Source organism: Coregonus clupeaformis, unplaced genomic scaffold (assembly GCF_020615455.1).
Source record: "Coregonus clupeaformis isolate EN_2021a unplaced genomic scaffold, ASM2061545v1 scaf0226, whole genome shotgun sequence".
In the NCBI taxonomy this organism is placed as follows: domain Eukaryota; kingdom Metazoa; phylum Chordata; class Actinopteri; order Salmoniformes; family Salmonidae; genus Coregonus; species Coregonus clupeaformis.
In genome coordinates, this window is record NW_025533681.1 from 1 (window position 1) to 22685 (window position 22685).

The 22685-nt window shown below is 43.4% G+C and overlaps 1 protein-coding gene across 1 annotated transcript; it reads right to left on the reverse strand.

Moving 5' to 3' along the window:
* Nucleotides 1-228: 228 nt before the first annotated feature.
* Nucleotides 229-22116, reverse strand: LOC121566688 (inactive tyrosine-protein kinase 7; the record flags this gene model as incomplete). The annotated part of the gene is made up of 8 exons (XM_045214267.1): nt 21629-22116; nt 6281-6577; nt 4498-4600; nt 3901-4085; nt 3505-3652; nt 1444-1574; nt 856-1122; nt 229-386 (listed from the first exon to the last, which is right to left on the reverse strand). Coding segments are annotated over exons 1-8 (1413 nt in total), but the record flags the coding sequence as incomplete, so codon positions are not given.
* Between the last annotated feature and the right edge of the window lie 569 nt (nt 22117-22685).

The window sequence follows — 22685 nt, forward strand, 5'->3', positions numbered from 1 at the left end:
ATGTCTCAAGGCTTAAAAGGTCATTCTTTAACCTGTCTCTTCCCCTTCATCTACACTGACTGAAGTGAATTTAACAAGTGACATCAATATGGGATCATAGCTTTCACCTAGATTTACCTGGTCAATCTATGTCATGGAAAGAGCAGGTGGTCCTAATGTTTTGTACACTCGGTGTGTAGTAGTTCTTAGTGTATATTCCCCCTTCTTTTCAGAATGACCAGGACACACAGTTCGGACCACAGGACTGACCTCGGCGGTGATGGGGATGAAGTTGCGGTACCAGGTAACCTCGGGCTGGGGGGTGGCGCGGGTGTGGCAATGCAAGTACCCAGGGAGGCCCTCCTCCAGCTGGCTGTCCTCTGGCTTCGTCACCCACTCCGGAGGGGCTAGGGGATACACACATTTAGCATGTCTACACCAAATACATTTCAGCGAGTGCAGGTTACAACAAATGCCACACTCCTGGAGAGCCACAGTCCTTCAGAGTTTTGTCCAACTCCTGCCTCAGCAGTGAAACACCTGGGTCATGTTCATTAGGGCACACTGTAGCAAAATGTTACACAACGGAAAATGGAAATGAGCGTTTCTTATTGGACAAGTTAACATACTACCTCCCTGCTTCCCTCGATTTTAGACCGTTTTCTTCCATTTCGACCACAAATACCCTTTTCACACCATCTTGCTGACCTGATCCAAACTGTGCTGGCTCTGATATTTTCATTTCACATTGTGCTTTTCAGCAAGGTTCCAGAGACAATTGTGGATGTGTAACTAGACCAGCTTGGTTTGGCTTGGCTGGGCTCAGTAGTGTGAAAAGCCTTTAGGGTCTTGGTCAGGCTTGAGGTCTATACTCACTGGCCACGGTGACGGTCAGCTCCTGCCTCCTGGTACCGGCCTTGTTCTGGCCCACGCAGGTATACAGTCCCGAGTCTTCCCCCTGGGTGGGGCTGAAGACCAGCTCCAGTCCATCCTGGTAGACCCTGCCCTCTGAGGGGACGCGTTCCCCGCCCCGCTCCCACCACACATCTGGCTCCGGGTGGCCGCGAGGAGGACGGCAGGACACCCGCTCCAGGGAGTTGGCCGAGAAGACCTGGCTCTGGCTGGGGCCCATCTCCTCGATCTCTGTAAGGGGTGGGAGGAAGTATTTGAAGTGATAGTCCATCATGACATCAGTAATAGAAGACAAAAACCATGAATTAAGACTGCAAAACGAATATATTGTGTCCTAATCATGAAGGCAATGCAGTATACCACTCAACTGTAGAGTGGAACTGTTGACCCTGCCGTGCCAATCCAGCTAAAGATAGTGCAGATTAGCGAGGGATCAAATGTATTAATGGAGTTAAACTGTGACAGGGTTCAGTGAGTTAGACACAAACTGATGGATTCAAACATCTGTCGAGGCAGTGTGTCAAATCTGCCAAAGCTGTGCGTGTCCCTTACCTGCTAGGTTCACGGTGGCCTCCAGAGTGACAGGGAGTCCGCGGGGCCCTTTGGCCACACATTTGTAGAGCCCAGTGTTTCTGGGCTTCACCTGGGTGATGAGCAGGGAGCCATTGTTCAACATCACCAACCTAGGGAGGGAGAGACAGAAAGAATGTCACAACAAAATACAGACTTCTTTCCGAATATTTTCTGGAAAGTTGGCCAACTCAGAAAAGAGGACTTGTTGTTTGTTGAACATTTTCTGTATATTTGTACCTTTTAAAAGGACTCTTGGAAGAGATACTAATAAACAAACATTAGCGGTTTGCAGAATTCACAAAATGTCGACATGCATCCAAAACGTATATTCATAAACACAGGTACACAACATGCACATGCCTGCCTGCACGCACATTTATATAGTGGAGACGGCTTCAAACTGTCATTCACATCTAGGAGACGGTACTTAGTCGTAACGCATCTGGTATATATAGTACCAGTCAAAAGTTTGGACACACCTACTCATTGAAGGTTTTATTTTTATTTTTTACAATTTTCTACGTTGTAGAATAATAGTAAACACATTAAAACGATGAAATAACACATATGGAATCATGTAGTAACCAAACATTTTATTAAACAAATAAAAATATATTTTATATTTGAGATTCTTCAAAGTAGCCACCCTTTGCCTTGATGGCAGCTTTGCACACTCTTGGCATTCTCTCAACCAGCTTCACCTGGAATGCTTTTCCAACAGTCTTGAAGGAGTTCCCACATATGCTGAGCACTTGTTGGCTGCTTTTCCTTCACTCTGCGGTCCAACTCATCCCAAACCATCTCAATTGGGTTGAGGTCGGGTGATTGTGGAGGCCAGGTCATCTGATGCAGCACTCCATCACTCTCCTTCTTGGTAAAATAGCCCTTACACAGCCTGGAGGTGTGTTGGGTCATTGTCCTGTTGAAAAACAAATGATAGTCCCACTAAGCGCAAACCAGATGGGATGGCATATCGCTGCAGAATGCTGTGGTAGCCATGCTGGTTAAGTGTGCCTTGAATTCTAAATAAATCACAGACAGTGTCACCAGCAAAGCACCCCCACACCATCACACCTCCTCCATGATTCACGGTGGGAACAACACATGCGGAGATCATCTGTTCACCTACTCTGCATCTCAAAGACACGGCGGTTGGAACCAAACATTTCAAATTTGGACTCATCAGATCAAAGGACAGATTTCCACAGGTATAATGGCCATTGCTCGTGTTTCTTGGCCCAAGCAAGTGTCTTCTTCTTATTGGTGTCCTTTAGTAGTGGTTTCTTTGCAGCAATTCAACCATGAAGGCCTGATTCACGCAGTCTCCTCTGAACAGTTGTTGTTGAGATGTGTCTTTTACTTGAACTCTGCGAAGCATTTATTTGGGCTGCAATCTGAGGCAGGTAACTCTAATGAACTTATCCTCTGCAGCAGAGGTAACTTTGGGTCTTCCTTTCCTGTGGTGGTCCTCATGAGAGCCAGTTTCATCATAGCGCTTGATGGTTTTTGTGACTGCACTTGAAGAAACTTCCAAAATTCATGAAATTTTCCGGATTGACTGACCTTCATGTCTTAAAGTAATGATGGACTGTCGTTTCTCTTTGCTTTTTGAGCTGTTCTTGCCATAATATGGACTTGGTCTTTTACCAAATAGGGCTATCTTCTATATACCAACCCTAGCTTGTCACAACACAACTGATTGGCTCAAATGCATTAAATTCACTTTTAACAAGGCACACCTGTGAATTGAAATGCATTCCAGGTGACTATCTCATGAAGCTGGTTGTGAGAATGCCAAGAGTGTGCAAAGCTGTCACCAAGGCAAAGGGTGGCTACTTTGAAGAATCTCAAATATAAAATATATTTTGATTTGTTTAATACATGTTTTGGTTACTACATGATTCCATATGTGTTATTTCATAGTTTTAATGTCTTGACTATTATTCTACAACGTAGAAAATTGTAAAAATAAAAATAAAACCTTCAATGAGTAGGTGTGTCCAATCTTTTGACTGGTACTGTATATAAATCCAGTCTTACCGGGACTTGTTGGTGATGAGCTCATCCTGGTGGTACCACTCTTGGGTGGGAGGGGGCTCGGCGGTGAACAGGCAGTTAAGGAGGGCCTCCTCGTTCCTCATCACCACCAGGTCCTCAGGAACCACCACAGGACGAGGGAAGCTCTTATCTATACAGAGGAAGGGATGAGAGAGAGTAAGGGGGGGGTAGTGGATATGAAGAGACTGAGAAAGAGGTATACAGTACAAAGAGTACATAAGAAAGGAAAGAGAGTGGTCAAATGGCTCTCTTCAGCTCTGGCTTCTATTCACAATGTTGATGCCAATAGGGCTGGGTGTTGCTTTGCAATTAAACTATGGGGGAAAACTGCAATCCCTCCTCACCTCTTCTTTATTGAATCTTTGTCCATATACACACCTATAATATTGAGGGTGAAGTTGGCATTGCTGCACACGTGCCCGGCTGGATTTTTGGCACAGCAATAGTAGAGGCCATTGTTGTCTGGGCTGGCACTGGGCAGGGTCAGAGTTCGCTCCTTGTTGTTGATCTGATGGCTCTTCTCTGGCAGGCGCACGCCGTCTCTGTACCAGTGGCATGTTGGTCTGGGGGAGGAAGACATGACTACTTAATATGCATGAGGGAGTTGGCACATACGAACAAGTGGAGAGACTGATGAACGCTATAGTGGTTAAATCAGTGCTCATTGGTCACCAGTATATTTACTTATCATGGATACAAAATCAAGTTGGCGTCCTTCTTCATAACGCAATGAGTCCAGTGAAAACACAAGGTAAAGTGGGGACTCATAAGGCAACGTGGGGCCTTGTAAAGGCATCAGCATGCTTCAGTTTGGCTAGCTGAACCAAACGAGTATGCTCGCATACTCCCTTAAAATATTTTTGCTTGAAAAAGCGCCAATAGTAGCATTTGTCCATTTTGATATGCACAAACTCTTCCGAACAGTTTGGGCTGGGAAGCATGCGGACACCTTAAGGCTGTGGTTGTGTTTCTCACCGTGGGTGTCCATCAATGTTGCACCTGAACGTCACAGGGGCAGAGCTCTCGATGTCCTGCTCTGATGCAGGATCTTTCAGGGTCACCCCACCACTCTCTAGCCCTGTGTGACGAGAGAGAGAGAGAGAGAGAGAGAGAGAGAGAGAGAGAGAGAGAGAGAGAGAGAGAGAGAGAGAGAGAGAGAGAGAGAGAGAGAGAGAGAGAGAGAGAGAGAGAGAGAGAGAGAGAGAGAGAGAGAGAGAGAGAGAGAGAGAGAGAGAGAGAGAGAGAGAGAGAGAGAGAGAGAGAGAGAGAGAGAGAGAGAGAGAGAGAGAGAGAGAGAGAGAGAGAGAGAGAGAGAGAGAGAGAGAGAGAGAGAGAGAGAGAGAGAGAGAGAGAGAGAGAGAGAGAGAGAGAGAGAGAGAGAGAGAGAGAGAGAGAGAGAGAGAGAGAGAGAGAGAGAGAGAGAGAGAGAGAGAGAGAGAGAGAGAGAGAGAGAGAGAGAGAGAGAGAGAGAGAGAGAGAGAGAGAGAGAGAGAGAGAGAGAGAGAGAGAGAGAGAGAGAGAGAGAGAGAGAGAGAGAGAGAGAGAGAGAGAGAGAGAGAGAGAGAGAGAGAGAGAGAGAGAGAGAGAGAGAGAGAGAGAGAGAGAGAGAGAGAGAGAGAGAGAGAGAGAGAGAGAGAGAGAGAGAGAGAGAGAGAGAGAGAGAGAGAGAGAGAGAGAGAGAGAGAGAGAGAGAGAGAGAGAGAGAGAGAGAGAGAGAGAGAGAGAGAGAGAGAGAGAGAGAGAGAGAGAGAGAGAGAGAGAGAGAGAGAGAGAGAGAGAGAGAGAGAGAGAGAGAGAGAGAGAGAGAGAGAGAGAGAGAGAGAGAGAGAGAGAGAGAGAGAGAGAGAGAGAGAGAGAGAGAGAGAGAGAGAGAGAGAGAGAGAGAGAGAGAGAGAGAGAGAGAGAGAGAGAGAGAGAGAGAGAGAGAGAGAGAGAGAGAGAGAGAGAGAGAGAGAGAGAGAGAGAGAGAGAGAGAGAGAAATTAAAACAAGCTGTCAAACCCCCTCCCGCTGCTCATTAACACAAACCAGCCATTCACACCTGGCCGGCTAACTTAGCACCGGCTACCAAAACAGCACCCTTCCCTTTCAGCTGACCTTCCTGGTTCTGTGACACAGCCAGCCAGACCAGACGGACACTGCAACTTCACAAGCGGTCCATCTTGGCAGAGGAAATAAAGGACAGCTTTGTCCGCCCCGCACTCAAAATAACCTCTCACGCGGGCGTGATTTCGTTTTTGGTCCAGCGGAAATAAAAGTTAGGAAAAAAGAAAAGAAAAGCACTGGCTGGCTCTCGTCAGAGTCTTTATAAGTATGAGGCAGCGTTTTCTTAGTGCTTGAGGAGATGTGTTTGATGCCTGTTATATAGATGGAGGTTGCAGACACACATGGGAGGAATAAATACTCAATAAGTTCAAATCTATGACTGCAAGGCAACTGTCAATATTCTAAACACGTAGGTCCTCATAAGGTCTAAGATGGTGTTAATTGCTGTGCAGCCAATTCAATGCATTTGGCAAAATTATTGCAGTAACATACACATAATTATGCCTATTATTTGCTATTACACTGCCACCCATGCTTACTTTGAGTGCTAGATTGAGTCATATCAATATCGGAAATATGTGTATGGATTTAACAATTGCACCTCTATTTACAGTATTTTGGTTATGATAACTCAAAACACTATGATTTAAGGGAAGGGCTTACACTGATGAGAAGTATGTAAGTAAAAGTAAGTAGTATTTAAGTAAACTCACATTTGATGTTGAAGGACGCCTCCGTGGAGCGCTCCTCTTCTCCCGTGGCGTTGTTTGCGGCCAGGCACTGGAAGGTCCCGGCGTCCAGCACCCGGTCCACAGTGGTGAACTTGAGGTTGCCGCCCTCCCGAAAGCGGCGCTCCGTGTCGTTCACCGCATCGCCGTTTTGCAGCCAGCTGTAACTCACGCCCTCCACGTCGCTGACCTCGCAGCGTAACATGGCGCTCCGGCCGTGCAAGGCATCCTGGGACTTGGGCTCCTTGGTGAAGTGGAAGGAGGCGGCGTGAACGGTGAGAACTGGAGGATGAAAAAAAAAAGAGAGAGAGAGAGGGAGGAATTAATTGTTTTGCGCTTACGTGTTACGCTAAACCAAAAATGATTCAGTTCACAACAGACCCTGCATTTGATGCACAAACAAATTAAACTTATTTTTCTTCCTTGAAAAGATCAAGTCAAAAAGACTACTTTCAGCCATCCGCACATCAACTCAAGAGATCATTTAAAGGAAAGAGGACAATGCTTTTTCCCCTTCCACCTTCTCCCCTTTACGCCCTTGGCTCTTTTGTCCACTGGCAGCTGGGAGTAGAGAGACAGACTCCCAGGTGTGCTGCAGTAAGACAAACAGACAAAGACAGACACCCAGGTGTGCTGCAGACAGACCATGGCCCCCAGCTTCTCTGGGCATGGTTCATAACTCCTTGGCCTCCCTCCTCTTGCTGAGTGACATGCCAGGTATGTACTTTGTCATCCCAAATAATAACCACGTCTCCTGCAAGACCATCAGTTTCCACTTGCATTGCTACATGCACAAAAAATGCTGGTCAGGAGATTTTGGATGTTGCTAAACAACCGGCCAACGAACTTCAAAGTGGTTTGGATGACACAACAACACCCTAGCTGTAAATAAGCAAAAACTTCAGAAAAGTGAACTATCCCTTTAAGGGTGCAGTATAAGCCATTAGAACACCCTATAGGACACATATTGCCATTAATTACATTAAAACAAAACTAGGTTGTCCTTTCGGATTGTTTAAGAGGCATTTAAATGTCCAGATTCCAAATTGGCGCAAGCAAATCACACTTTCGTGCAACTCATTAATTGACGTCAACAGGAGAAGTGAGCAAAAATGTACACAAGCGGATCAAGTCAAACTACTAGAATAATAAGGGTGTACCTTCAAATGAATAAATGCTGGTAATACCAAGTATGAATTTCAATGAAGGATTTGTTTTTCTCCCAATGTCCCAGACGTTGAATAGAGTACCACTGATCCTCAGTGATTGGCAGGGCTTGTCTGGAACTCAGAGCTGCCCATTCATCCAGACAGATGACTGCCTGAGACCGAGACGGCAGTCTGTCTCGCTCCAGTGACTGGTTACTGGGGCCCAGGCCGAACGAAGGCCCATGCTGGGAGCAGACCAGTCTGCAGTGGGTGTGGGAAATAAAGCCTCTGCTTTCCCATGGAGAGGAAGGGGGAAAATGGCACAAGCAGGCTACACTTTTAATGAGCAGAGAGGATGAATGACTGGCACTCATCAACTGAGCTGATATCAGTGTTTTCCCTAATGTTGTCGTAGGTAGGCGGGCACTGTGCCATCACTCAGTTGACCCCCCTCACTCCACCATGGCATGCATACCACCTTACTTTGGCATTTGGCCTCTGTTGGTGTGGAGATTGCTGTGTTATAGAAAGGGGTGGGGGGGTACAATAACTGTCTACGACTGATACTATATTTGCATTTTTGAGTACCGAATTCGTCATAGTTATATTCATATTATGTTCTGTTTCATAACATAAGTCTATCAACAATAAATGTACTGCAGTGTGATAGTATGAAATACAAATCCATGTGTGGACTCGAGAGACTGGTTGAAAGAACAACTAAACAAGACTTATCCTGAACAGTTCAACCAAAACAGTTAAACTGTGCCCAATGCGGCTGCACCTGGTTCTGTCTCTTTTTAATACACGGACACAATGTCAACACATCGCAGGTCGAGAGCGCATACCGGCGAAGGGGATGGAATGCGGAGTGGCATCTACCCGGCTTCAAGAGGTTGAGGTATTAATTCTTACCCCTCAGCCTTGGATGAATGGGACTCCTGGGTTACCCAGCAAATGTGACACAGAGTAAAAGTGTCTGAACATGCATGTATTTTAGTTGCCTGTATTTATACAAAATAATAAGTCAATTAAGAGCAAATCTTATTTACAATGATGACCTGTCCAATGACTTCTTCGTTCTGGTGGGATATCAAGCTCCCCCTCTTTCCATCCCAAATTAAAAGCTCACAGCCTTGCTAGCTACACAACTCCAGTCAATTACACACTGGAAGTACACAACACGCTGTGTTCTCACTGCTTCCAGAGTGGTTCTCTCATTGGAAGTACCTAGTGAGGGTCTAATTGAGACAACAGGAAGGAGAGTAGCCCCTGGTGCCCAATAACAATGACCCAGGACTCATCTCTCTGGCTCTGTACTAGCTCTCCCATGTCCTGTGGTCCACTATCTATCTATCTATCTATCTATCTATCTATCTATCTATCTATCTATCTATCTATCTATCTATCTATCTATCTATCTATCTATCTATCTATCTATCTATCTATATATATATATATATATATATATATATATATATATACACACACTCTCTGTCTAGCTCTCTCCTCTACAGAAGAGGCCACATTCCAAACTTAGCGCAGCCAGAGTGGCAGGACAAGCCATTATCTGTTCCTGTTGCTGCCATGGAGACAGGATCCTCTCAGGGAGTACTCTTAAGAGGGTACCAAGACCCAGAAGAACAGACTAGAGAATAGGGAGGCTATAGCTATTCTGTCTACTCAGACCTCCATTATTCAAAACTACTAGTCACAACAAGTGTAAAAACAGAGCCTGTTGATGGTGTCATTCAAGAGTCATTGCAATTGATAAACAAAGCTAAATCTAGGCTATTCAATAAATGACGTATTCTATTTAAAGATGGGGTTCATTCGGACGTTCTCTCAGAAAACAAAAGAATGGTGATGCCTACTTTTATCCTAAGCAGTGGTGAACTAGCCACCACAGAGAAATCTAACATTTCCTGCATTTACCAGAACATCATGTTGGACCATTGGAGTCCAGTATGCTTTATTTTCTATAGAATTTGAAATCATGAGATTCTCTGAGATATCAGGAATGGCAAGGGTCTTGCACATTTAAAGTGTCTACAAAATCAGTGTCTAGGTGAGGACCCTCTGCAGAAATGCCTTTCGCTGGAACATTCCCAAACCTCTTCCTGGATTCCAGGGCAGGAATTTAGAGTTTGAAGTGACAAAGGTGGCATTCATGGTTGCTGGAGCAGTGGAACTATACTAACCGAGTGTAAGCAAACATGATTGGCTGAAACATGAACCACAAATGGAACCTGTTGCTGCATAAAACGCTGCACATTACATCACGACTGGGATCTGATCAACAAACATAACCTACCTCCCAAGATTGCGCTAAATCAATATGTGAACCTGAAGATGCAAATCATGCACCAAACAGGGAAGCAAATAAGTTGAGGTGTCAATCGATACGACGTTACATGCGTTGGATTGGTCAAGTTGTAAACTCGTCCAGTCGGTATAAGTTATGCACTCTGAGCTTTAGGGCTTTCTCTTCCAGCTCGTATAGTGGTACCCTACTAGTCTCAAAGCTCAACTTGGCTCTGTTAGTGCCAAAAAGCTCCTGTGGTTTCTCCCTCCCTCTCGCTCTCTCTCACAAAGGAGGGCTTTGATGCACAGCGGTCAATGACCCTCTGGTGTAAAGATACTGGGTCTGTGACTGGTTCCATTTGAGATACCTACAAGGCTTCGTTGCGGATGCAGGGACCTCCCACCAAGCGCTATTGACTGTAGGCAGGAAAGATGGGCACAGAAACATTTGAGGTTTAATTCACAACAGACAGAAGGCTGTGGAATGTGAAGACGACTGGGAGAGACCACAATGGCAAATTGTAGAATAAAAATGAGAATGTTACCTTACATTGTGGGCTTCCTCTGTTGTAACTTCAAACTGACCTATTTCGATGCTATATACCAGGGGTAAGGAGGACTCCATGGATGCATGGATGTGAGCAGACTCATATTTAACAATGGTGTAGAGTTGCTTTGGACCACCTGTCCACTAAAGGAGCCAAGCATTAAATTGAGCCATGGTTAAAACAAACCCACCCTGTGAAATATGACCAGAGTGGGTTGACCCACCGGACACTGAGTAGCGGGGGGGGGGGGTCCATAAATGACACAACAGCCTTGTACGGAAATTTGAGCTTGCCACAATTATTACTGAGGTATGTTTCACCATACCCACGGTTCGCAAGGCTGAAGAGCATCGTTATGCAAATACACAACAGTAGAAACTGAATCTCCCATTGTCCTCATCTCATCCACTTGAGACTGCGCCATGGGAGCATGCGAAAAACAAATTAAGTCATCGAGCTCCGTGGCTGTCGAGGGCGAGAAGGCAACATATTAGAGCACTTATCACTTTCAGCTGCTGATTTCCCTGGGGTAACCTAATAGCCCAGAACGGCCTAATAGTCAGGCAAGGCAGTTGGGCCTGCGGTATCACACTGGGCCTGGACTCCTCAAACAAACAGCCATTTAAGGGGTGTGGGGGGTTGTTGCCGTCGAAGAGGGTAGGTGGGGGTTCACAAGGCCAAGCGGAGGGCCCGGGGAGAGCAGGAAGTTGGGTGTTTGTGCAGCTGCTCCCACGTCGAGGGACACAGTGTCAGGCTGGACATGGCTAAACAGGTGCCCGCTCTGAAATGCCCGCAGATACTGAGATTAACCAGTGGGGGACTGCGGTCCATTGGGACAGTGCAGTAGGAGCAAGTCACCCTTCATTTAATAACACACAGTCCAGATTGACAGACAACAGGCAAAAGGGGAGACCTGGAGGGGCTGGCGGGAAATACACTCTGATAAGGGCCATGATGCAGAGGTGCAGGATGCCAGTGAATTGGTTGCTGGCAGAACATTAGAACATGCAGAACCTTGGTCAGTCAGTGGCACACAATGTCTCACGTCAGATGGCGTCACTCCTCCGCGACGTGCGTCCCTCAACCGGTCTTCTTGTAGGACGTGGAACTCATATTCAAATTTGAATATTGAGCATCCGCCATTCAAAAAATGTAAAATAAACCGCATTTCAAACAGTCAGCAATAATCTAATGAATTCACGGCATGTGAAATTAGGCTAAATAAGCCCCACTAATAATGTATTTATTTTATCAAACTAGTTTAACCTGCTTTTTTTTGTTGTTGCAATAATCACTGATCTGGCTTTTAAGTCTGTCTATGAACATGCCCTTTTTGTTAAAACATTTTACCAGAACAATGCATAATGCACATTCACTAATAATGACTAACTTCTTGTAGCAGGTATTACTGTATAGAAAATGAACACAAGTCTCATAAACAATCTCTCAAGCAGAAGAACGTGCTAGTGAGTAGCCAGCTAATGTTTATATTTCAAGTTTAGCTAACTTGAATCTATTTGCAATCTAACAAGGCAGAACAGTTGAATTGTTATGAACACACCCTTCTGTCCGTCTCAACTGTTTGAACAGGGCTCCCGAGTGGCGCAGTGGTCTAAGGCACTGCATCGCAGTGCTAGCTGTGCCACTACCGGGAGACCCATTGGGCGGCGCACAATTGGCCCAGCGTCGTCCAGGGTAGGGGAGGGAATGGCCGGCAGGGATGTAGCTCAGTTGGTAGAGCATGGCGTTTGCAACGCCAGGGTTGTGGGTTCGATTCCTACGGGGGGTCAGTATGAAAAAATAAATAATAATGTATACATTCACTAACTGTAAGTCGCTCTGGATAAGAGCGTCTGCTAAATGACTCAAATGTAAATGTAAAAGCATGCTAGCCTGTCCACTTTGTTCAGATGTTGAGTTGAAATCAAGTGGCCTACCTTATTTCTCAGAATGAAAACGAGTTGCCAGTTCATTATATAATTGTGTTTGAATGCGTATTGCACATTTATAATAAAAAAAACAAAAAAAAAACAGACTAGACAGCTAGTATAACAGTCTTTAGCTAAAATGTTGATAGCGGTACATGGTACCGCAATGCCGCGCGCGACAAACTGAGCATACGTTTTCCAGAATCAATGTTCGTTGATACTCCTGTTTAAGTAGTGTCTGCTCTGTGCGCAATTTGAGTAGTTGAAACATAAAAAGGGTATCATTAGAAAGGAAACTTCTTTATTACAGTAAAATAATGTCTCAATGTGTTTCAGTGTCCATTTGACAGATTCTGTTGGACCAAACCTCAAATAGCGAGTTCAAACCGCTTGTCAGAAGGGAAGAAGTGATCTCTCAACTTTGTTGGTGTGGCAGGGGGAGGGGCTTGGTGTGTGTGTGTGTAAATGTAAACAGAGAGGAAAAAGGCAAAGCGAGAGGTTTCACTCTTACCAAAAATCCCAATGTGTTTCTATGGGCTTATTTTGGACCTAAGCTTGTCGTCTGCCTTTCCGCGAAGAAGACGAGACCAAAAAGACAACATGAGAACAAGCGGACATAAACGCTCATAAAAACGAAAAATTCAAAATAAATGGATTCTTGCGATACAGGCATTTGGAATTAATTCGATATAGTGCCCAGCCCTAGGATGGAACTGTTCTTTGAGTTTGCATTGCAGCGGTTCTCTTCTGTCCTGTCATCAAAGAGAGCATGGCATGAGATTGTATCGGAGCCGATGAGGCTTTAAACCCTCAGTGAACCGTTCCTTTCATTTAACACAGGGGCCCAGCTGTGAGATGGATACCCATCTGTGGCCAAAACATTTATATGAGAATCCCCTGCCCCTTCACTGCACATACAAGGGACAAAACAGCTGGAGGGGGGTGGGCGCAGAGATGAGTGGGAGCGTGCTATGGCCATACATGGTCATTTTCTTGGTGGAGATTATGAATGTAAAAAAGTATTTAAATTACATGACACGACTAAGACACAAATACTAGAGAAAAGTCTAATGAATTTGATCTGTAACATAAAACAAAATTAAACCACCAACGCTTCACCCCCCCCCAATTGCCACTGAGTGGAACATACCCAGTGGTTTGACTCCCCATTAAGCATGGCTCCAACCATTCACAAGGGAGGGGGGCATTCATTTTCTTAACCTAAAAAAGGTCAACGACACTCACAGAATTTCAACACTTTTGAGCCATTGGAGAACATTATGGATTTGCAGGGGCAATTCCACGGTCACGGAATAATACCATTTCTAAGTACAACTCTGTGCACAAGGACTACTTTAACAATTTCCACAGAAAATGTTTCCTAAACTAATTTAGTGTAAAAACTGTGCAGATGCAAACTTTTTTTAACAGAATTACGGTAAAATCTCCCTCAGGTTTTTATGCGACCACGTTTCCCAAAAACTCTTAAATATCTGCTCTGAATTAAGATTCAAAGATGTCTGCAGAAAGAATGGGGTGTCAGCTATGACATAGCACCTTCAAAACATATATTTTGGTTACTGAACTACAGTAAGTGAAGTGGATTTACACCCGGTAATGGAATTACATCATGGGTCCCTGATCTGTACTACACAGAAATGCATAATTATGAATGTCTTTCTCTGTTTCACAAGTTTGGACAGCACAGCGCAGCACAGTTCAATACATTGTAGTAGAGTAAATTACATTATAGTAGAGGTCAGTACAGTAGAGTATAGTTCAGTACAATATACTGTACTATAACACATTTCTCTGTACTGTACTACATTGTACCGTACTCTATTTAGCAGACTAAACTCAACGATTTATGATGGAGTTGAGTGGCAACTAGTGTGTGGGCGGACTGCAGCATTTACACATGAATTGTCCTGTGTAAAAGCAGGCTATTCTTTGGGTGCTGAAATCTGTAGTTATACTCCACTATGCTCTACTCACTGTACTGTGCTATCCAAACTTGTGAAACATATGTCTATGATAGGTTCCGATTTGGTCCAGTCCGGTCCGTCTGACGTCGGTCAGTGCGTTAGGATGCTGGTTACAGGGGGCTCATGGGTTGGTGTCATTAAGAGCTGGGAGAGGTGACATGAACTGGACAGTGAGAGAGAGAGAAAGGGAGAGAGACAGGGAGGAGTTGTCCAGACTCAGATTGTTTTAACACTCTTGGTTTCACCACCAGACAACAGAAAGAGAAAGAAAACAGTTTTGAGCTGAACATAACAGTATGACAGCGGAAGGGAGGACAGTAGCAGGTGACCCAACTGTGATTTGTGACTAATATGATTTCCCATTGTAGCCAATTCAGTTGCAGTAATTCCATTACTGATTTTGGGGGTAATTCAGTTACCAATTTGGTATTGGAATTATGAGTTTCATTCACTTAATAATTAATAAATAAAATTGATATCAGTAAAATCACTATAACTAATTGGTAGGTCTACCATTACTTGTTCCTTCTGTGAACTTTCATTATCCTCCCTCCTCATGAGGGAGAGACATTTTAAAATATCTTAAAGACATGTGGGTTTTTGGTTACGGAATTAAGGAGGCACAAGGCAATATTTCTTAAACTTACAGAAGGTAAACAATTTCTCCAAAACGAAATATAAGTGTTGATATTAGTTGGCAGGGTTTTGATTAATTTCTGATAACATCTACAAGGGAAAAGTCTTTAAAGTTTTGTAAGACACCTTTTCCATCTGATCCAGAAATTAAAGCCTTAACTTATGCCTAACTTGATATGCTCCTGTAGAAGAAGAAAAAAGCTTTTCTGTGTACCTCCATCGTTAGAGTCCAGAGGCAAGTTTACGGCCCTGGAGAACTCAGGGGTCCAGCCTTATGGCTTTCATTTTACTGTTGGCTGAACTGGCTTGAAGGTGATAAAGTAGCCTACTCTCTGTTTTCGGAGGGAAATAACAATTGATGCACCACCAAAGCCAGGTTACAACCCATCTCAACTATGCCCACCCCCTTCGTGGTATGGCATCTGCCGCAGGCAGCTCAGACATGGAAGTCCATCCAGAGTATGTGTTTTCGCTGTGAGATTTAGAATGCGATGCAATTAGCTGTCGCCCATGGGGGGGGAATTCATTCTCCTCTACACCCCCTGCTTCACCCCCTTCGCGCCTGCCAGTTGGTAGTGTTGACCTCATGCTGCGAGAAGTGCAAGCGACTGCTGCGTACCGCAGAAAGCGTGGGGCCTCCGACAAACAAACAATACCCCTACAGCACACAAGGAGGGACAAAATACAATAAACATTAAGGGAGGCCAACACCAGAGGATGTTGAAAGTCAGAAAAATGTTTAGAAGGCGAGGCTTGGGACGTTCACAGTCGTGCAACCCGGCAGTTTTTCAGACCTCATATGTTGATAATTACTTGGTTAATATGCCAAGACTATTTCTTCTCACAAACTAAATTGGCGGGAAGGGGAAATGTATGTAGTACTGAAGTTCAGTCTATCCTCCACAGTAAATTCCACAAGCTTCTCTTTATATTACATAAAATCTAAAAAGCCTTTGGTGCTCGGGGAATGTTGTGGGATTTCTAAATTTGGCTCTGGAAAGAGATTGAGCCTAATGAAAAGCATATGGACTTCAATTTAATTACACAAATTCTGATCTCATAACAAGAACCACTTGTTCTCTCTGCAGAGCGCTCAGGAGTTTCACCAGGCAGCTTCACATTGGTTCCAGGCAGGCCAACAGACTAAAATCGTCCCTAAAACAAGTCTCTCCAGACAGCCCTTGAGAGGAAAGGCTTCATATGCAACAAAGGGCAAAAATCTGGCAAAACATCTAGCAATAAATATTGTTTTACCACAGAGGGACTCAAAGGTACCATCACTCATGTCCCTAGTTCTTCAAACAGTTCCGACTGACCTTGTTCTTGGGTGGCGAAGTGTAAAATCATCTCTTCTCCCCTGCTCGTGACCTCTCTGCCCTGGAATCAGTCTGTGTGGATTTCCCTTGATGATTGTGGCCTGTGGCATTTCAGCAGCCTTTGGTTTACCTCATCATGTTCAACGAGAGCCATGCATATTTGTGATTGGCTCTGTCAGACAGGGTTCTTTTCATCTGGAGGTTTTGTTGTCCATTTCACATGCTATCGTCATTTTAGAGGAGCATAAAGGGATGACGCGGACAAAGACAGTAGACCACTACTTTGTGGATAGTTTATACACTGTGTGAGCGATTACTCTCATTTCATTACTTAGCATTCGCACAAAACACAAGTAGTTCTGGGAGTGTGTTGTTCAGGGTTTATGTATTTTGATGACATGCTTTTGTCACTTTATTTTATCTGCAAATAGTCTTATCAAAAAGCCATACTTTGTCTGGAAGATATTCATACATCAGTCTTCAATATATGAAATAAATTCAATATGTGTCACATGCTTCATAAACAACAGGTGTAGACTAACAGTGAAATCCCCTCTCTAAAAATGGGAAAGAAAGGCTGTCAAATATCGATGTGGATAAAAAACATTGTAAAGTGGTGATCCCACTGGCTATAAGGTGAATGCACCTATTTGTAAGTCGCTCTGGATAAGAGCGTCTGCTAAATGACGTAAATGTAAAATGTAAATGTGAATGACATCTGCCCGGCTTTCCTACTGTACTTTACAACATGGAAACAGTCCTATCCCAGTCAGCAGCACTGAGGTTTGCCAGGGTTACAGGGCTATGCTCCTTGACTGATATGGTGCCAATGGCTCATCTGTGGCTGAAAGACAAGCCTATGTCCTAGCTTTGGCAGAAAGGCATGACCTAAAAAGGGTGACATTTTTGATCAATCTATAAAGTGGCAGTGAAGTATGTGCAACGCCAAAAATGTTCGCTTTTGACCTCACGCCCAACAGACCATACAAAAGACTATGTTAATGGAGGGATGAAGGTAACAAGTTACGACAATAATGGAATCCTTCAACAATCGGGGTCATCAAAGTCATTCTGCAACTGATGACTCAAATCCCAAAGATTGTGCATCTTCCACACGATTTTCAGTTTTTAATCCTTGTTGCAACCAGTGACTTGGCTGTTGCTTTCAACACAACGTTTCCTGGCCACACAAAAGAAATTGGAGCCGTTTTCAGAAACAGATCCTCCTGAAAATAAGCAAAGGAGCCTACTTCAAGTTCAAAGCTAAATATAGCTTCTTCTTTTTTTTACCAACAAAGCCATTTCCTTCAAAGAGTGAAAAGGGGATATAACAATAAATGTAGTTTCTTAAATTGGTTCTAAAGAATGCCCCATTTAGCAGGAAAAACACAATAGTTATATAAAATGCTTTGAAATGTTTAAAACACATACTACCATGAGTCTGGAGACCAAATAGCGCTGAGCTGGTTGTTGAACAGTTCATCATTAGACATTTAAAAACAGACCAGTTTTCCACCATTTTGTACAGGCCATTCCTGGCTGACACTCCATATCAGACGACTTATGAGCAGACTCTTCCTCCTTGCCAAGGCCCTGCTATTTGTCTGCCGGCGAGCAATCTCACGACGGGCGGCATGGTTTACACAGGCATTCATTTCAAACATCTGCCAGGTTGTCATTTTAGGAGCTCATTAAGGGCTAATCAGATCAAACATCAGTTATGTCAGCCGCTGGCATCGTCTTTCTGCACAGGGTTGGGCACCAAATATGGAGGGCATTGTGGAAACTAATCACAAGCACCTCGGTTACAACATGCTTTGGCATGACCCCGGCTGGGTTTACCCAGGGTAGAATTACTCAACAAGCAAATATAGTGGCATCAATCATCCTATGAGGAGCATCTACCATATCAGAGGACTCTCAATTATAGATGTTACCTTTACATTCCCTCCCCGCCCCGTAATTCTGAAACCTTGTGTGATATTTTGACAGTGTAAATACAGTGTCACTGTTGTATTGCTTCAAATACTGTGCAGCGGTTAACAGTTACTCATCTAAATTGTGAATCTCCATCGGTACATTTGAATTGTGCATATTGTATTTATGTGTGTGATGTTGCATAGAGGTTTTGGGGCCTTATTTTTACAGTTCTAATTATAGTATGACAAATCTTTATACATCAACCCCCTCTCAAATAAATGCCCTATATCAGGTCTGCCCATTGCCCACAGACTGCTAACACCATTTGGTTTGGTTGACTAAAGGGCTATAGTGGTGAGATTGATTATTTTTCACACAAAAAACTCCTTAAAAACACTATTCTTTAAGTTCAGCTGTAATAAACAAACACTCTTGTATGTCTGATCAAACTGCAGCTGCCAGAGCTGTGCCAATAGAGAACAGTGATGGTTGCCCCCGACATTTAACTGCACAGTCCCAAAGACCTATGAGACCCTCTGAGGAGTTAGACCAGAGGGAAGAACGTGCCATCACGTCTAATCCAGAACGTGTTTCAAGACATTTCAGCTGCTTCTCCTCCATCATCACATATGTCATAGAACAGAGTGGCCCTCTCTTTCATACGAGTAGTTGACATTGTTTTAACAAGACACACAGCAGGGACAGATGGCAGTATAGGAAATAAGGACTGGGTTTTGATCAAACCAGCAAATTTGTACAAGCTCTGAAAGTACTACACAAATTGAATGAATGTTGGAAATAAGATTAGAATACTATAGGCATAATTCAATGTTTCAGCAAATAATGTAGTGCCACTGCTGCAAATGGTAATGATTGATCTTATTGGAAACCAAGTTAACCAAACAAATACTAAAATAATGATAAGTTATCATCACTTCCTCATCTCTGCGATATAGCCTGCTGTAGCATCACCTATGTCCTGTGTGATATAGCCTGCTGTAGCATCGCCTATGTCCTGTGTGATATAGCCTGCTGTAGCATCGCCTATGTCCTGTGTGATATAGCCTGCTGTAGCATCGCCTATGTCCTGTGTGATATAGCCTGCTGTAGCATCACCTATGTCCTGTGTGGGCACCGTCGGTTTCAGAGATAGTTCACTCAATTTACAAATGTACCTCATGTTAAGGGTAAAATTACCAAGAAAATAATCTATACTAGTGTCAGCTGCCCAAAAACGGGCTGTATAGCAAAGTAAACAAACCCAAATATTAGATTGCCGGCTCTCCAGGTACATAGACCACTCTCCAAATAGCCATAAGACAAGTTTCATTTGCAATCAATGTGAACTATTCCTTTAACTGAAACCTCCTTGGACGCAGGCCATATTCCAGTACTTCGAGGCATAGGATGTTTCACATTATACACTGTAGGCCTTAATCACGACACAGGACCATCTTGTCAGGGGAAAAGGGCTCACAATATGGTTTTGATGAAAAACTATCTGAATACATTTTTCCCCCCCTCTCTGAAGTCCCAGAAGGCAAAATGTTGATATTTCAAACAATACATGGAGCCTTGCATTTAAAACAGTCCAATAAGACTGGGGGCTCTTTTCCACTTAATCTTAGTATCAAAACCATATTACAGCGAGCATGCTTCTCAGTCATCTTAGTTTAGAATAAACAAAAAATTGTGAGCCCAATTCAGAGCAAAGGGACTTTTCAAGTGAAATGATACTACCTCTGTCTTTGCAACTACAGTGAGTGCTTCTAAAGTATTTTTCCCAGACCAATCCTGATTTCCATAACAATGGAAGGAGATGGTCCCCCTTCGAGTTCTAAAGATCAAGCAGGCCCCTCAACTACCTGTGAAGTCTCTGGTCTGGCTGCTTTTATCTCTTGGGTTTCCATGCAAATGTAGTGCCATTTCCTCCAGAGACCCTGAGGCCAAAGACAACCCCCCTACACACTTTTTCTCCATGTCTCCAAAAAGATACAAATCCATTCTCTGACTGTTTCTCTACACTCCCACTTCCCTACAAGATTTTAAACAAAATAATTTAAAAATCCAGTAGTCATACATTGGGACATTGGAGAAGAAGGACCAATGCAAAAGCATTGAGCTTGAGCCATATCACTACTTTGCACAAGCTTACCTTAAACTTTTACAAGCGGCTTTAGCCTGCAGCATAGATAAATGACCCTTCTGCACGCTGTACTACAGTATGTGCCTTATCAACATATCCATAGGAATCCTATAATTCAGTTATAGGATCTCTATGCACATATCATTCCTGACAAGCTCTAACAATCAGCCTGTGCAGCCCAATTAGAATTGGAGCTCAAAGATAATTGGAAAAGGTTGGATCATTAAGAACACCTGCTCTTTCCATGACAGACTGACCATGTGAATCCAGGTGAAAGCTATGATTCCTTATTGATGTCACTTGTTAAATCCACTTCAATCAGTGTCGATAAAGGGGTAGAGACAAGTTAAATAAAGATTTTTAAGCCTGGAGACAATTGAGACATGGATTGTGTATGTGTGCCATTCAGATGGTGAAAGGGCAATACAAAAGTGCCTTTTAACGGGGTATGGTAGTAGGTACCAGGCACACCGGTTTGTCTCAAGAACTGAAATGTTGCTGGGTTTTTCACACTACATGTTCCTGTGTGTATCAAGAATGGTCCACCACCCAAAGGACATCCAGCCAACTGTGGGAAGCATTGGAGTCAACATGGGCCAGCATCCCTGTCGAACGCTTTCGACACCTTGTACAGTTACTTCCCACACTCTCTTCAGCCCAGGGCTGGCCATATTCTATGAAAGAGCCTGTTGAATCAAGTTGAGCAGTAGGGAACCTTCTAAAGTCAGGCCATGCCAACATGAATGTTGCAGACAACCAATATAGATCATTATTCTGCCTCTGTAGCTTGTCCAAAAACAGTTTTCATTCCTGGTCATGTTATGACCACTGCTAAGCACAAATGACATACTGTAAAATGCACATTGTTAGGGAAATATTATGGAAATTGCAGTATTACAATGTGTGGCATTGGAAGACAGTTATTTGTGTGCCCTGCAATGCTGTCAATTCAAAGACCAAGGTTCAAGGGGATAGAATATGGGTCATGACAGAATGCAAATTAACCAGGTGGACAATAAAAATACAATGGGCAACAACATGGTTTTCACTTTACTATGTTTTTGGCACATGGAGTTTTTTGGGAGGGGGTGATGACGAGTTTACTGCCGTTAACTGTTACACTGGCCTAGGCTTTTGTAGACTAAAGGTTTACATTTCAAACGCCAAGACAACGTTGTTGTTTCAACTTTGTTAGTGGGCACTTACAACTTGGGCTATTTGATAACCAAGATGGGCTCCTCAGTAGCGTCTTCAAGTCAACAAAAAATGTCTGATATAAAGCTTGTTTAAAGTGGTCTATAGTATAGAACATTGTACCGGGTGATAAGTAAACGTTCATTAAGCAGATACATTTATAACACTAAAGTGCCGAAGGGCTTGTGGCTACTTCGTGTCTTCTTACCTTTGGTGAAAAGAAGAAACAGAGTGGTGGTGTGTATTTTCGGCATGACTCCTTGTCTACGCCTATTCGCCGAGTTCAGGTTACTCTCTGTGAAACATTTATTTTCTGTGGACGGTAACTCCATGATAGAACTCCAGCAAAGTAAGCCACAACTATGTTAAATCATTCGCACAAGAAAACGAGACCGCAAACCAAAGGCAGTCAGCGCGAAAACCTGAACTATTAGCGTTTCACAAGACCTCTAAAAAATACTCCGACAAGAACAACGATAAATGACTGCTTTGTCTAGTGGTCGTCGGATGATGATACGACTGTTGCACGAGCAATTCGTAAATGTGAAGACTTGGGCCCTATTCCATTATTTCAAATAATGACAAGAAAATGCAAAGAAGAAATGTGTCTACATGACATTCCTTCGAAACTATTGAATGAAAGTAACCTTTCACTTTTTCTCTATCTCTCTCTCTCCTTAGCTCCCACTTTGGATGAGAAGCTTCCGGTGTTTGGAGAATAGAGGGAGGGGGCACTAAAGATTTTAAAAAGAAGGTAGTCTTAGTAGGTCAGACGTACCAATTTTGCACTTTTTCTATGCATACATAACAACTACACATTTTTCTGTAGGCCTAAGCACATACAACTTATTTTGATTAGTTGATTTATTCGATTGTAGGCCAAGGCTACTTTTGCAGAAAATCTTTCAGGCTGTAATTGTAATTTTATTTGTGTAAGATTTTTGGACAGAGGCGGTATACTGATAAGACACACTATGACCTAGCCAAATAACCTAAAATATATCAAATGGCAATTGATAGGTATGTGAAAAAAAACATTTTGAGTTATTCTGAGTGGAATCAATCATCTCCTTCACACCAAGCCACAAAACAAATGTTTTATTTATTTGCATTTTACATACAAATGCAAATCGTACAGTGCAAACATGATAAAAGCTGTCATTGTACACAGTGTCATCAGTAAGTATTCACACCCCTTTACTTTTTCCACATTTTGTTGTGTTAAAGTGGGATTCAAATGGTTTTAATAGTAATGTTTTGTCATC